We start from the raw sequence: 15,100 nt of genomic DNA, 5'->3' as shown, positions 1-15,100 counted from the left end.
TTTGAACATAGCGGCCACAACTTCTCTTTGGAAGAAAGGACTCAGTCATAGTGGGACTATGACTTATGTTCATTAAAGAGATCAATGGTACTTAAGGAGTTAGATGTAACTATAGAGGCATAACGGTTATTGGCCCAGCTATACTTACGAGCAATCTGTGAAGGGTTATCGCACTGTTGATTGGTTAAGATGGACACATAATATATCTGTAGTAAGGAGAGTTCAGCTGTCGGTCTTTAGTAGAGTGTCTGGCAGAGGATGGTGGATCCCGTGACTAAAAAGTTTAGTCAGTTATTCACGTACCATTGGAGCTTCGAGTTACAGGTCCATAAGGTCCCCTTGATAGTTCAATGGATTCAAATTGAGGATCAGTTCTTGGTGTTAATTTGAAATGTTCAAATTGACAAGAGATAATTCGATTATATATGATATGATCGGTATGGTGTATGAGATACATCAAGTGGAGGATTAATGTAAATGAGATTTACATTAAGTGTCATGGAATAGAAAAAAAGTTATGGTTTATATGTTTCATGAGATGAAATATTAAAACTATAGGTTATAAATATACTATGGTAAGTTGGTTATCATATATATTTATAACAATATTAATTATTGGATAATTATCACTTTTTCTTTCTTTAATAACCAATTGAGTGGGAGGTTATTGGTGGTTTCATGGTAACCGTGAGATAAAAGGAAAAATGTTTTCCTAAGTTTAGTAATGTTGAATTGAGATTTCCATTCTCGGAAATTACTCACGGAAAGGTTATCAAGTAAATATGATTTACTAAACGACGGCTTGAAGAGACTAGACGATTGGGCATGGTCTATACGATAGACTTTAACATATCCTACTTGTTCAATCGTTTACACGATTGTTCTCCTTCAGTCTCTTCCTCTAACCAAGTCCACACAGAGCCCACACTTCTGGATTCTCACACCGAGAATACCAAGGTAGCTATTATGGTGGTGTCATACTCAACTCGACATCAGTCGAGGTTCTGTGGAGGTCGTTTGTTACATTCCCTGTGTTTGTGACCTTGGTGATCGTTGTGTTCGTGGTTGCGTTGATCATACAGTGTAGCGGTCGTATTGTTCAAGCGTTCAGGTTGCAGTCTTGGTGTCTGTTCAAGCGTTCGTGATCAAGGGTGTTGAAGATAGTCTTCAAAGGTATGTTAATTCTTTCCCTTGATCGTATAGAAAAGCATATTGTAATTTTGATTTGTGCATAGCCTATTGTTTTTGTTTGTGTACTGTAATTGTTAATGTTCATATACGATTGAAATTAGGAACGATTCCGCTACTCATAGAAATCCTCATATCCGATTTCCTCCAATTGGTATCTGAGTCAGGTTTCTTTAAATGACAAAGTGTTAATTTGTAAGGGCCCCTGTGCTTTTGGGCATAATTAACATGCTATCGAATCTAAAATTCAAAGTGTTTGAGTTAGTCGAGTCGTTCGTGATGAAGTTTCAAAGCATGGAGCTGCAGTTCTCAGGGAAGAAGAAGACCAAGAATCGGTCGTGTCGTGTAGCCTCAAGTAAACGATCATTGGGATTTAATTAAACGATCGTGTAAAATTTTCTATACAATCGTGTAGTATTTACTAAACGATCGTTTAGCTAATGTTGGGGTAAATCATTTACTCTATCGCGTACCGTTGGTTGCCCAATCACGTAGACACTAGAGGTAGACGATCGTAGTAGGAGCATATGATGCTCATCATTTAGAAGAAGGCGCACGCTAAACGATCGTGTAGTTAGCATGCCTCATCACATAGTCACTAACTACACGATCATGCAGTATACGATACGAAGGCGCTCGCTCAACGATCGTTTAGACAATCGTGCTTCATCGCATTGTTTTTGTTTAGATGATCGTATGAGGCTTGTGTTGCAGAGCACGCTACACGATCGTGTACCTCGTGCTTCATCGCATAATAAAAGGTACACGATCGTTTAGCTCTGGAAGCGTAGGTAAACGATTTAGCAAAGCGTTTGTTCTTTTGTGTAGACGATCGCGGGGTGTTTGGTACATGATTAGTGGAGACGCGTTGCTTCGCCCGGACAGTTCAAGACCCAGCTTTCCTGTTTGAACCAAAGACTCTTTGGTTTTGTAATAGTTAGCTTTTTGTTTTGAGGATTTGAGGCAAATTTTCCTAGTTCATCAACATTTATTTATTATACATGTGATGTATGTGGTTTATATGGCAAAGTGTTTGACATAAAGATTTGAAACCCACCTTAGGTTGTGCAATCATTCATGCATCATGTATTTTAAGTGTTATAATATTGCATGAAGAAATTACTAGAAAGCATGTGCATGCATCATGAAAATATAAGAGTTATATTTAGTGCATGCAGTAAACATTATCATGCATCATTTTTATATTATAAACGCTATAGTATAAGGGTGTATGGAAGCATGTTATGCTTGTTTCGTTGCTTTATTGTATAAGTGCTATATAAAAAGGTAGCAATGAACAATGCATTGAGCATGACACTTAGGCTGTTTATAAACGTTATGAATGCCTTTCATGTGTTTGCTTAGCATTGTGTTCGTTTTTTGTTGTTTCCGTTATAAGTGTTTAAAGGAAATTAGAACTAAAATCGATAAGAAAGAGTTGCATGGGGACTTAGGGTGAACTCATATTTTTAAAGGGTTTTAAATTGGATTGAGATAGACCTAAGTTCAAAGGTTCTAATGGGATTAGTAACCTATTTTAATCTTTTTAAATCGGTTTAATAGGATTAAATTGATTGGTATAAAAGATTAAAATTGTATTAAATCTATCTATAAGGAACCTTTTGTCTAAGGCGAGTTCTGTCTAGGCTGGGGTACTTAAGTTGACGGAAATAAAACACCCCTACCTGGGAACCTACCTGAAAAGGTGAATTAGATAGATTTTTTTTCAAGCATGCGACAGTTGGTCAAAGACTCCGTTAAAGAGTTTAATGGATGATGATCAAAATTTGTTTCAACTATCCAAGGTAAAAGTTACTCTTGGGCAAACCTAAAAAGTGACTTAGTTAAAATTCTTAGTTGTGCTTTTTCTAGGTAGACTAAACCCTAGGTTATAAAATACTCAGTGGGAGGAAGAGATGTATCTGATATGTCAATGATTCCACTCACGTTTCTCCCTGAATGTTCACACCGTGAGATTCATGCTTGGGCTCATGGTGCCCTAGAAGCATTCCCCTTCAGATAGTGTTTGCATGAGTCAATATTAAGGTAGACGAAGAGAGTGTTTATAGTAAGTGGGTGAAGGGTGTGTGTCAATACGTTCTACGGTCTCTGTCATTGATTCACACCATGAGATCATTTTGTACTCCTTCGTGGCGCCCTGGGAGCGTCCTCCTTCGGATGGGTTTTGTGCAGTTGGTCAAGATCAAGTCCAGAAATGGATAGGGTCGCTTTAGGTTTTGCTCCAATCAGATTTTTTTCTCTTTGGATTGGTTACTTGGGGTGGACCTCTAGGGCCTAAAATGGCGAGTCACACTTATGGGAGATTGTTAAGTAAGTTAATGATCTCTTGACCAAATCAATGGTGACTAGTCGTTATAGGAGCAAGAGTTGTTCTGGTAATAATGACTAGTTGAGAACTTCTCAATTCAGAGGAGGGATAATTGGCCTCCCTTCAACGGTTTTTGTCCTAAACCTTTGAAGCATCATTGCGAGACTAGATGCCACATGGGGTTCATGATAGTTTTGCTAAACCTTATTGGATGTTGTTTGTTTTTTCAACGGGTATTTGCTTAAAACCTAACATAGGTCAATGTGTTTTTATTTTCAGCAATGTGTTAGTATTTCCGTTTAATACTTTTAATTTGACCAATTACATATAGTGGAAAGAGTCTTGTAAAACGTATTTCGTGGTAAACGACCTCGAATTTGTCATGGTTGAGGAGTGTCCTCAAGTCCCAACCCTTGATGCATCGCGAAGTGTTCGTAATGCATATGAGGTATGGATGAAGGCTAATTCATTGGCCCGACTTCACATTTTGGTTAGCATACCTGATGTTTTGGCCAAAAGGGTTGAGAACATGATCATTGCACGCGAGATCATGGACTCCTTGCAAGATTTGTTTGAACGTCAGTTCTTACTTTTCGAACACAGAGGGATAGATGACAAAACCAGTAGTGTCAGTTCCAAAGTTAAACTCCAGGAAGAGGAAGCAATTGTTGCTGACTCTGTTGAGGTTCATAGAAGAGAAGTGTTATCTGAAATGCAACTTTGAGCTTATTTAGGTTCTGATGTTGATCCCACTACTCTCCAAAAAAGAAGAATGTCTAAAGACAGTAAATATGATTTATTGGTCTTGGAGACGTGTTTGGCAGATAATGATGATTCTGCCTGGATCCTTGATTCAAGTGCTACCAACCATGTCAGTTCCTCTTACCAAGGATTCAGTTCCTGGCAAACGTTGCCACGGGGAGAGATGACTCTTAAAGTCAGTGCTGGTGAGGTTGTTTCAGCTGTTGTTGTAGGCAGGCTGAAGTTATTTTTGGACAAGAAACGTTATCTGTTACTGGATAATGTTTTCGTAATTCCTCATATCAAGAGGAACTTAATCTCAGTTTCTTGTCTCATTGAACAGGGGTATATCATCTCCTTTTCTGAGAATAAAGTGTTTATTTTCAAGAATGAAATGGAGATTGATTTTGATTCAATGTAAAGTAACTTATATGTACTAAGGCTATTAGTCATAAAAGCCTTACTTAACACTGAAATGTTCAGTACGGCAACACCAGCTAAAAAACTAAAGGTTTCTCCTAAGGAAACAACCCATCATTGGCATCTAAGGTTAGGTCACATTAACCTTAATAGGATTGAGCAATTGGTGAAAAATGGACTTCTAAAGAGTTTAGAAGAAAACTTCTTGTCGGTGTGTGAATCATGCCTCGAAGGCAAAATGATCAAACGACATTTTACTGGAAAATGTTACAGAGCCAAGGAAGCCTTAGAGCTTGTACATTCTGACCTCTGTGGTCCGATGAATGTTAAAGCTCGAGGTGGGCATGAATATTTCATCTCTTTCATAGATGATAATTCAAGGTATGAGTATCTCTACCTAATGCAACGTAAGTCTGAAGCCCTTGATAAGTTCAAGGAGTATAAGGCTGAAGTTGAAAACTTGTTAGGTAAGAAGATAAAAACACTACGATATGATCGTGGTAGAGAGTATATAGACCTCCAATTCTAGAACTATATGATAGAAAATAGGATTGCATCCCAACTCTCGACCTCAAGTATACCTCAGCAGAATGGTGTATCAGAAAGGAGAAACAGAACCTTGTTGAACATGATTCGGTCTATGATGAGTTATGCTCATCTTCCAAACTCGTTTTAGAGTTTTGTAGTGGAGACTGCATGCTATATTCTGAACAACGATCCCTCGAAAAGTGTTTCTAAAACATCTTTTGAGTTGTAGAGAGGCCGTAAAGATAGTTTACACCACTTCAGGATTTGGGGATGTTCTGCACATGTGTAAGTGACTAACCCGAAGAAGTTGAAACTGCGTTCGAAATTTTACCTCTTTGTAGGCTACTCTAGGGAAACGAAGAGTGGATACTTCTATGATCCGAGTGAGAACAAAGTATTTGTTTCTACAAATGCTATCTTCTTGGAAGAAGACCACATCCGGGATCATAAGCCACGAAGTAAGCTCGTTTTACGTGAGATTTCTAGTGAGATTGAGACTACTAAGGATTCAACAAGAGTTGTTGAATAGACTGACAGATCCACAAGAGTTGTTGAGGTTGGTACATCTAGTCAACCAGCTCAAGAGTTGAGACTGCCTCGACGTAGTGGAAAGGTTATAAACCCACCGGATAGCTACATGGGTTTGATTGAAGCCCATAACATCATTTCTAATGATGGAGTCTATGTACTTCAATAACGTCTGGGAGCTTATGGATCTGTCTGATGGGGTAAGACCTATTAGGTGTAGGTGGATCTATAAGCAAAAAAGAGGTGTAGATGGAAAGGTGCAAACCTTTAAAGCTAGACTCGTGGCAAAGGGTTATACCTAGGTTGAAGAAGTGACTATGAGAAAACTTTCTCACCTGTTGTCATACTCAAGTTTATCGGGATACTCCTGTCCATAGCCACATTTTATGATTATGAGATATGACAAATGGATGTCAAGACTACCTTGCTTAATGGTAATCTTGAGGAGACCATCTACATGACTCAACCAAAGAGATTCGTAGTTCCATATCAAGATCAAATGTTTTCTTAAGTTTAATAATGTTGAATTGAGATTTCCATTCTCGGAAATTACTCACGGAAAGGTTGTCAAGTAAATACGATTTACTAAATGACAGCTTGGAGAGATTAGACGATTGTGGAGTGTTTCTATACGATAGACACTCAGCTGACCGATTAGCTAAACGATCGCATAGCTTTTGCTAAACGATTGCATAGCTGTTGTTAAACGATTGGGCATCGTCTTTACAATAGACTTTGACATCTCCCACTTGCTCAATCGTTTACATGATTGTTCTCCTCCGGTCTCTTCCTCTAACCAAATCCACACAGAACCCACACTTTTGGATTCTCAAACCGAGAATACTAAGGTAGTCATTGTGGTAGTGTCATACTCAAATCGACATCAGTCGATGTTCTATGGAGGTCATTCATTGCATTCTCTATGTTCGTGACCTTGGTGATCATTGTGTTCGTGGTCGCGTTGATCGTGCAGAGTTGTGGTCGTATTGTTCGAGAGTTCAGGTTGCAGTCTTGGTGTCTGTTCGAGTGTTCGTGATCGAGGGTGTTGAAGATGAGTCTTCAAAGGTATGTTAATTCTTTCCCTTGATCGTGTAGAAAAGCATGTTGTAATTTTGATTTGTGCATAGCCTGTTGTTTTTGTTTGTGTACTGTAATTGTTAATGTTCATATACGATTGAAATTTGGAATGATCCTTCCGCTACTCATGGAAATCCTCATGTCTGATTTCCTTGATTTAAGTAATAACCTAAATGGTCTGTAGCATATGGATAAGGTTTGGTACATTATCCTGATAACACTATGGATATGGCTCACTTTGTAATTGTTACAATAATTGTAAAGTGTTACAAATGATCTGATCCTGATCGTTCATGTGAAGATATGTAAGTAGGTGTATCTTATACAAAGAGTTTGTATAAGAGCAGACTATGAAAGGATTAGTCTCTCTTTATAACACTATTAATTGAAGAGATTAATATTTCACTAGGATGACTATAGGTGACTTGATTTTAATCCTAAGTGAGTTGTGACCATCTATGAGGGTGATCATTTGATCTGTATGGGTGAGAGTGACCAAGATTCGTCGACTCAATAAGTCTACCATTTTGGAGATTTTTCCGAGTAGAGAGTTAGAAACAGAGCTACACAAGATGAAATTCACTTCCCGTATTGAGGGAAAGTAGATGAATTGCTCCTTTAAGGGCTAATTTCGAGTCTTGAACAATGAGGTGTCTCACCCTCTCACTAGTCAAAGAGGGATCTAATTTATAGTTTGACTATAACTAATTGTTCAGTAGAGATATCAGTTGTACTTAAAAAGTTAGATATAACTATAGGGGTAAAGCGATAATTTGACCCAACTGTAATTATGAGCAATTCATGAAAGGTCAACTTATTGTTAATTGATTATATTTACAGACATAAATATAGCTATAGTGCGAAGAGTGCAATTCTCGATCTTTAGTAGAATGACAGGCAGTTAATAAATGTTAATTAAATTAATTAATTAATTTCATATCATTTGAGATTCTAATCTAATGTGAATATGATTCATATTAAAACTATAGGTTATAAGAGAGGTGTGTGTATTTTATTGTGATTTAAATGCATATTATATGATTGATTAAGTTAGTTAATTAATCACTTATATTATATTATATAATTGATAACTCCCTATAGTTATTCTTCAACATGTAGATGGAAGTTTGAGTAACTCCATCCCTCTTCCTCTTCATATTTGATCTGTATTGAGAATACGGGGAATGAGGGTGGAGCGGTTAATGTGAAAATAGAGAAGAAAACCCCTCTAAAAATCCCTTCTTTCAAGCTCTCAATAATCTTCTTTCCCTTTTCCCAAGAAAAAGAGCCCACACATCCTTATTCCTTGCCTGAAAACAACAAGGTTATTGCGTGGTGGTGTCCTATGTGTTGGAAGAATTTTCGTGTTCATGCAAAGGTGTTGTTCGTGATCTTGGAGAGGAAATTCATGAAGAAGAGAAATTCTACGAGGGTGAGTCTTCTCTTCCTCTTCCTCTCTATAGAAAAACATGCTTATAGGTTTTAACATGTTTATCCTGTGGTTTTTTGTATACATTCTCTATTATTTTGTGTTTGAAAAATTCATTGTCAAATGCACAACATTCACATGTTTTCGTGAGGACTTTGATTCCTTCATTTTTTTTTCCTTCTTTTCCATTAATTGCAAGACAAGGGATCAAAACCATCGACCTTTTGGATGGTTATCAATGTTGAGTTCTACTTGGAGTGCTAATTGAATCTTAATTTTAGGGAACATATAAAGAGATTAACTATAAAATTATGCTCTGGTTGACAATATACTTATCTTATAGGAGTAACCAATTTATATCGAAAAGTATAATTAGAACATATCAAGCATAATGCCCAAGCCTAGGATTCGGATTAAGATTCGATCCAGATTTGGCATCTAATGGCCCCAACATTCCCCTGCGATCTAGCAACGCTATCCTTACTTGTCCTAAGCTACTTCCAAGAGTGAAGACTACCCCACAAACTAATACATATCCTTTTAGCATGTTTTGTCCTCATTCATATGCTTCCTGGAAAATTTTCCAAGAGATCACCTAATAGAGAATTGTTCCATGCTTAAGCACGTTTAACTTTGAAGTTTTTATGATTATATCACCTAATAGGAAGGTGCATCTTATTGGTATAGATAGTAGCTATCAATTCTTTTAAGTTTTTCTTAACCATGTTTTCATATCCACAAGATCCTTCTCATTTAAATGTAATCTTCGTTCATTGATGTACCCCTCCTAAACTCGAACATTACATGTCCACCAACTTCTGCTTGGTTTGTCCTAGAACCACGACTTACTGGGAGAGGTTTCACTCTTATACCATCTATAATGCCCTATGCCTAGGATTCGAAATCCAAATTCAGCACCTAATGACCTTGACATTCCAATGCATCTCCTACGACCTGACAACATCATCCTTACTTGTCTTAAGCTGCTTGTTAGAGTGAATACCATCCCCACAAGCCAATACAAGTCCTTTCAACATATTTTGGCCTCACTCGCATGCTTCCTGAAAGATTTTCTAATCCTTGTCCAAATCCTAATCATTACATTCAACAACCTTAAAGGTCATCATAATTATTCACATGCCAGAATAACCTTCACTCATGCAATTAAGTTCTAGACTAATAAATCATCTATTGACCTAAAAGCTTCATTTAATAGATTGTGGTAAATTTAATTATATCAAATAGTTTAATGCTCTATCACTTGGTGGTTTAAAAATTTATAGAAATACCAACAAGTAGAAGTCAATATTAATTAGAGAGGAAATTACATTACAGATGTTTGAATACAAAACTTTCTACTACCATGTTAAATCACCGACTAACCCAAAAACTTAAACCAATGGGTTAAGGTAAATATAATTATAACATAGTCTAAACCACGTCCTCTGAGTGTAAATTCAAACCAAGCAAACCAATAATCAATGGCCAAAAAACGTAAATAGATATCTCATTCATGAACGTTGCTAGAATTATTTAAAATAAATTAAAATTTAGCATAGTTCTGCCTTCCCTTGAATAGATTATGTTCTATTCCTCTATACTATTAGGTATCAAAAAGAAAAAGAGATCTCCCAAAGGGGTTGTTGTGGTTATAGTTGAATTTTTGGATGGAGTAGTTTTTGCCTCTCCACTTCCTCAATTTGCTTCATGACCTTCTGGGCAATTTCCACATACGCTGTAGAAACTAAGGAATTTGGTTCTGATATTACAATAGGGATACCTTCATCACAACATTTCCTGTTCTTCTCTTCTAATGGTACCTTAGACAATGTAGAAATTCATCATTGATGGTGTGTGTACTCACTAGAGGTGTTCAGGATTCAATTTGGGGCCCAACCGAATCAGACCGAAAATTTTCAAAAAAAGATATACCAAACCAAATCAAACCACAGATGTTCATTTTCAAATCGAAAATTGAACAGAACCGATGCTTCGTGAAAAACCAAATTTTTTATTCAGTTCGGTTTGGTCTCGTCAATTAATTCGGTTTGGTCGGTTTCAGTGTTCACCCCAGTAACTCATGTATTCTTATGACATTATCATCTGGAAATCAAGATAATTGATCATGAATAATAATTCAAATGGGTTGTATTAGCACTTACCTCACCGAGGAATGTGATACCCATCTCATCAGCTGCCTTACGACTTCCTCCACTCCCAAAGATATACGAGCGTTCACCACAATGTGGACACGTAAAGTAGCTCATGTTCTCTACAATTCCCAAAATCTGAAGCAGCAGCCAATAACATTCAGATTCTTTCAGAAAACTTAGCAATGTGTGTCAAAGTAAAAAGTGTAGATACTCAGAATCTTATCACCGTGAGATGGGAATGGGATAATATGGTAAAGACTAAGGACTATCAAGAAACATCTTTCTTAACCACATGATTGCAACATTTTTATACTTTTTAGGATGTTGATAATGGACGAGGCTGCACAATCAGGATAGTTTGGAAATTTAGCAAAATAACATGAAGAAATCCACACCGGAACATGAACATTAGAGAACATTTTAATTCCCCTACGAGCATCCATTAATGCAACATCCTGAGGCGTTGAAACAACCAATACACCTAGCAGCAAGGAAAATGAATTATAAGTGTTGTGACAAACAAATAGAATCTGTAAATAACAATATATATGAGAAACAGTAATATTTCTACCACCAAACTTAGAAATAACTTAGTACAGATAGGATTTGGATTTAAAAACATAATAATGTCATTGTCAATAATAAACCTGCCAAAGAACAAAGGGGGTGAAACCACAAATTTTTACCTACCAGAGAGCGACAATCTCTGTGACATAGTAATCTGAACATCGCCTGTACCAGGAGGCATATCAACAACAAGAATATCGAGATCTCCCCAGGAAACTCCCCTTGTCATTTTCTCTAGAGCACTCGACACCTGCGAAATTAGCCAAGTTCTAAAGAAATGGGGAAAAAGTTCAATGATGAAAGTAAATTATTCTTCAAGCATAGTCTTTTATACATGCTTTTGTGTACAAATCAGATTTCAAGGGAAAAAAAGACGATCATTGAAGTTCAGTCAAAGGCTGGTTGACAACATAATATCTAGAATTCCTCTTGAAAAAATATGAATCATGTCTTTAGTTAACAAAGATTACAAAAAAACAGACCAGCGTGGAACTCAATTTCGTCAAGGTTTCAGGCTCTTCAAGCAATCAACAAGAAGGTAAAATCATAAAATTCCACCAAAGAAGTCAAATGTTCAAACGCTAATAGCTTTGGAGTTCTCTTCCTGGAGCTTGTAACAGGGAAGAGACCTGCAGTTACCATTTTTCTCATAGAGGGGTTAAAATGTTGTTGGTTGGATGAATATTCTTGGGAGAAAACCAGATGGAGAATATGGTGGATAACGGTGCAAGAACGCAGGTGGCAAACCCATATAATCAATCCTTGAAATAGGAGCAAGGCACACCCATGGCAACCTGGTTATGTGGCCTACAACGAAACAAGTACTGCAGGTGCTAGAGCAAGTGGTATGGTCACCCTACTCAATTGATTACCCTGAGTCTTAGTGCACAATAATATGGTCAATATCTTTCAAAGCTTGTATACAAAAACACATTATAAATATTCCAAAGAGTTATATTTGGATGCATCCTTTGAATCTTCTCGTTAGTATGAAACTTCCCAAAGGAAAGCAACGAAAAGATATTTGAGTACTAATAGGATTAGGATTTCACCATTTAACATGACAATCATTGGGTGAAGAGTACAATCAGAAAGGAAGAGATTCGGTCAAGAAAGTTATTGAAGATTTGAGTCATAAATCCAGAATCATTCATTTTCGGGAAGGACTCCAATTATGATTCTGGATTTATGCTCTAGAGGATGGCGCAGTCTGTGAGATTACATTGAAACACTTAATAAATTTAAAGTTCAAGATTACAGTAAAAGGCAACAGCTCTGCTCATTATGTGGGTACTAGCAAGCACAGCAAACTTAATCATCGAAAATCCCCACCTTCCAAATAAAATTATTTCCCTTGAACGTGAATCAATCTAAAATGAGGGGAAGCTGACAACGTAATTCCAAATACTAGCCACAAGAAACCAGGGCTCTGCTCCTATCTCTACTTAATTTGCTTGCTGATCAACCACCAAATACTTCAAGTTCACAAGGGTTCCCCAAAGCATTTCTTCCTCCGGAGGAGCCACATTCCTTACCAGCTGTTGGCCACAGTACTTGCCCGTTGATCTGTGGGCAAAGTATTAATGTTCTAATCCACCATGTGAGTCCCTTTCCTTATAATTTCATTTATTTAACCTCCTTTCAAGGAGATTTACTAAACATTCACGAAAGGATGAATTATTATCTCAGTCATAGAAGATCTATTGCCACCACAGGGCCGAGGATGAGAAACTTACCAATCAGGAAGAAAAAAGGTAATAAAGCATACTGCCTTGGAGGAATACTCAACAGAAAGTTTGGAAAACAAACCATAGGACCCCTCCACACAAGAGCAGCATTGTTTTCCACGAGTAATCCCATTGACATGCATTTAACTCCATAGTTCTCAACAGGAACCATTTTCCTATCTGTTAAAGAAAGAACGATTAAATGATATATTATAGGGTAATTGTATCCTTTAAAAATAAAACGGGAGCATCAGGATGCTCACTAGGAATCACATTCAGAGCCTAAAAAGGAAATGAGATTAGCCTGGCTGGCTATAATTCTTCTGAAGTTAGACAGATTTTTCAAGCACGGAAAAAAAATTATATTAAAAAAAAAAAAAAAAAAAAAAAAAAAAAAAAAAAACATACTGTGTTGAATCAAGAAAATACACGAGAAGGCATGTATAATATTGGATCAACTAGAATTCCTTGGAGATCATAGGATTTTTGCAATGCTGTGTAAATTCAGCATAAAATGGAGATAATATGAATTCTAACGAGTGGCTCTATGGTGCCTGTAGATGAGGGAAGTGATTTATAGGATGAGAATAGAGCAAATAATAATGACTATCATGTTATTTTTCTTGGAGTAAGTTTCCCATTCAATATCAACAAACTTCAGTTAAAGCCTTACAAAGATCAGTTGGTTAATGCCCACGTGCTATACAAGGATTTAACTTTGTCAGCCATCAAATATCTAAAATGGAAACAAACTTGAACCAGATCAAATAGACCACAATAAACAAATGTAATCAGTGTGAGGAGTGATGGCCAGTTCAGAAATCTATTACACGGGAGAAGGTTAAAAGTTAGTTTTGATTTAAATAAGGATAGTTTGAGAACAGGCAGGCATAAAACAGAAAATAAGATCAGATCCTTGCAACAGGACCAAATGAGTGCTATAGCAACTTAACTTGAGACTTTTTCTTAATTCAATAATATGTAAGGATTTGATCCCAGACCTCTTAGTTGAGGGCACATCTTTTATATCAATTGAGCTATACTACCGTTGACTATACCAACTTATAGGTACAAAAGGTTATAAAGTACCTTCAGTCACCTCTGGCTTTTGATGGATTTTCATCATAATTGGAACATTGGGTCCATAGACATCAGCATCAAGTAATCCAACCTTCAGCTGACACTTGTTTGCTAGTGCAACGGCCAAATTAACTGCCACCCACACAATTATATAAGAACAACCACCACGTAGTAATAAGTACGAAAGATAATCCATTATTAGTGCCTCAATTACAGACTAGAAATCTGAGTGATGAACGCGAGATATTATTCACATAAAGCAATAGAGACAGACAATCCGAAACGTCAGAATAACAACCTAACAATTCAAAATCCATTTTTTAAAATCACCGTTGATCAAAGTTTTAAAATGATCATTGTGGATTGCTCGTAGCAACTAAACTCAGAAAGGGATATTAGAGGTAGACAAAAATGGAGAAAAGTGAAGATTCTACATGGGAATCAGCTTGGTTAGCCAGCCCACTTGATTGCCTAAGATTACAACTAGTAAAAGAGTTACCATACCAAAAAAAAAAAAAAAAAACCTAAGATTACACAGAAATGTAAAATTAAGAAAAAGGCAACAGAAGCAAATGAAAGTACCTGCAGTGGTGGACTTGCCCACACCTCCTTTGCCAGAAGCAATGGCTATAGCATGCTTAATTCCATGAATTTGCAGCTCCTTTTTGCTCGCGGAATATCCTCTTACACCTCCAAGCCTCTACATGAACATACAGAAAGGCAATCATATAATTCAGCCACCATTTTGATTAAGAAGGTAAATGAGGGACATTAAGAGAATCGAGAAGCACAAATACAGGAAAGCTGAAAGATAAACTCACACATTCATAGGAGAAGAACCATGACAGTCGCTTCATGAAGAAGAATTTCTTGAACGAGAGCTCTGATTCTTCACTTCGAATTGTAGGAGACGAACGACGAGACAGCCAGCAATCGAATTTTTGGGCTTTCATTGCCCATCTTAGCCCAACGGGCCCAATGACGTTTAAATTAGGGCTAAGACGAGAAATAGCATTTTTCATACCATCAGTATTTAGATTAGGAAAAATAGTAAAACGAATTTGAATTTTAATTAATTACTGATTATTAGATTACAAAAATAGTCTAAGTAGTATCTACAATTAATTTATTCTAAATGTATATATTTTTTTAAATCATAATAATCTAGATTTTATTGTATTTAAAATATATTTAAAGAAAATGAGATTTGATTCAACATGGTCAAAAATGATTACATTTAAAATAAATGGCTGGTCTAACAATACCTACAATATGTGACCATTAACATCCTAAAAGAATGAATTTCAATAAATCTTATTTAAGATATGTTTGG

General features: G+C 36.6%; 1 protein-coding gene across 4 annotated transcripts; it reads right to left on the bottom strand.

Annotated features, from left to right (window-relative positions):
- Nucleotides 1-9,692: 9,692 nt before the first annotated feature.
- LOC120078083 (iron-sulfur protein NUBPL) lies at nucleotides 9,693-14,742 on the bottom strand. 4 transcript variants are annotated; one of them, XM_039032291.1, is made up of 8 exons: nucleotides 14,589-14,742; nucleotides 14,350-14,467; nucleotides 13,777-13,899; nucleotides 12,770-12,867; nucleotides 11,084-11,210; nucleotides 10,789-10,874; nucleotides 10,403-10,528; nucleotides 9,693-10,060 (listed from the first exon to the last, which is right to left on the bottom strand). In XM_039032291.1, exons 1-8 carry the CDS (start codon nucleotides 14,718-14,720, stop codon nucleotides 9,890-9,892), a joined length of 981 nt encoding a protein of 326 aa, XP_038888219.1. In that variant the 5' UTR covers nucleotides 14,721-14,742; the 3' UTR covers nucleotides 9,693-9,889. The 4 variants fall into 4 exon arrangements, 2 of the variants coding, with proteins under 2 accessions (XP_038888219.1, XP_038888221.1); XM_039032293.1 differs by having other exon boundaries at nucleotides 9,693-10,050; XR_005481915.1 differs by having other exon boundaries at nucleotides 9,910-10,050; nucleotides 10,707-10,874.
- Nucleotides 14,743-15,100: the final 358 nt, after the last annotated feature.

Source organism: Benincasa hispida, chromosome 5 (assembly GCF_009727055.1).
Source record: "Benincasa hispida cultivar B227 chromosome 5, ASM972705v1, whole genome shotgun sequence".
NCBI lineage: Eukaryota > Viridiplantae > Streptophyta > Magnoliopsida > Cucurbitales > Cucurbitaceae > Benincasa > Benincasa hispida.
This window is presented reverse-complemented; position numbering and strand designations above follow the sequence as displayed.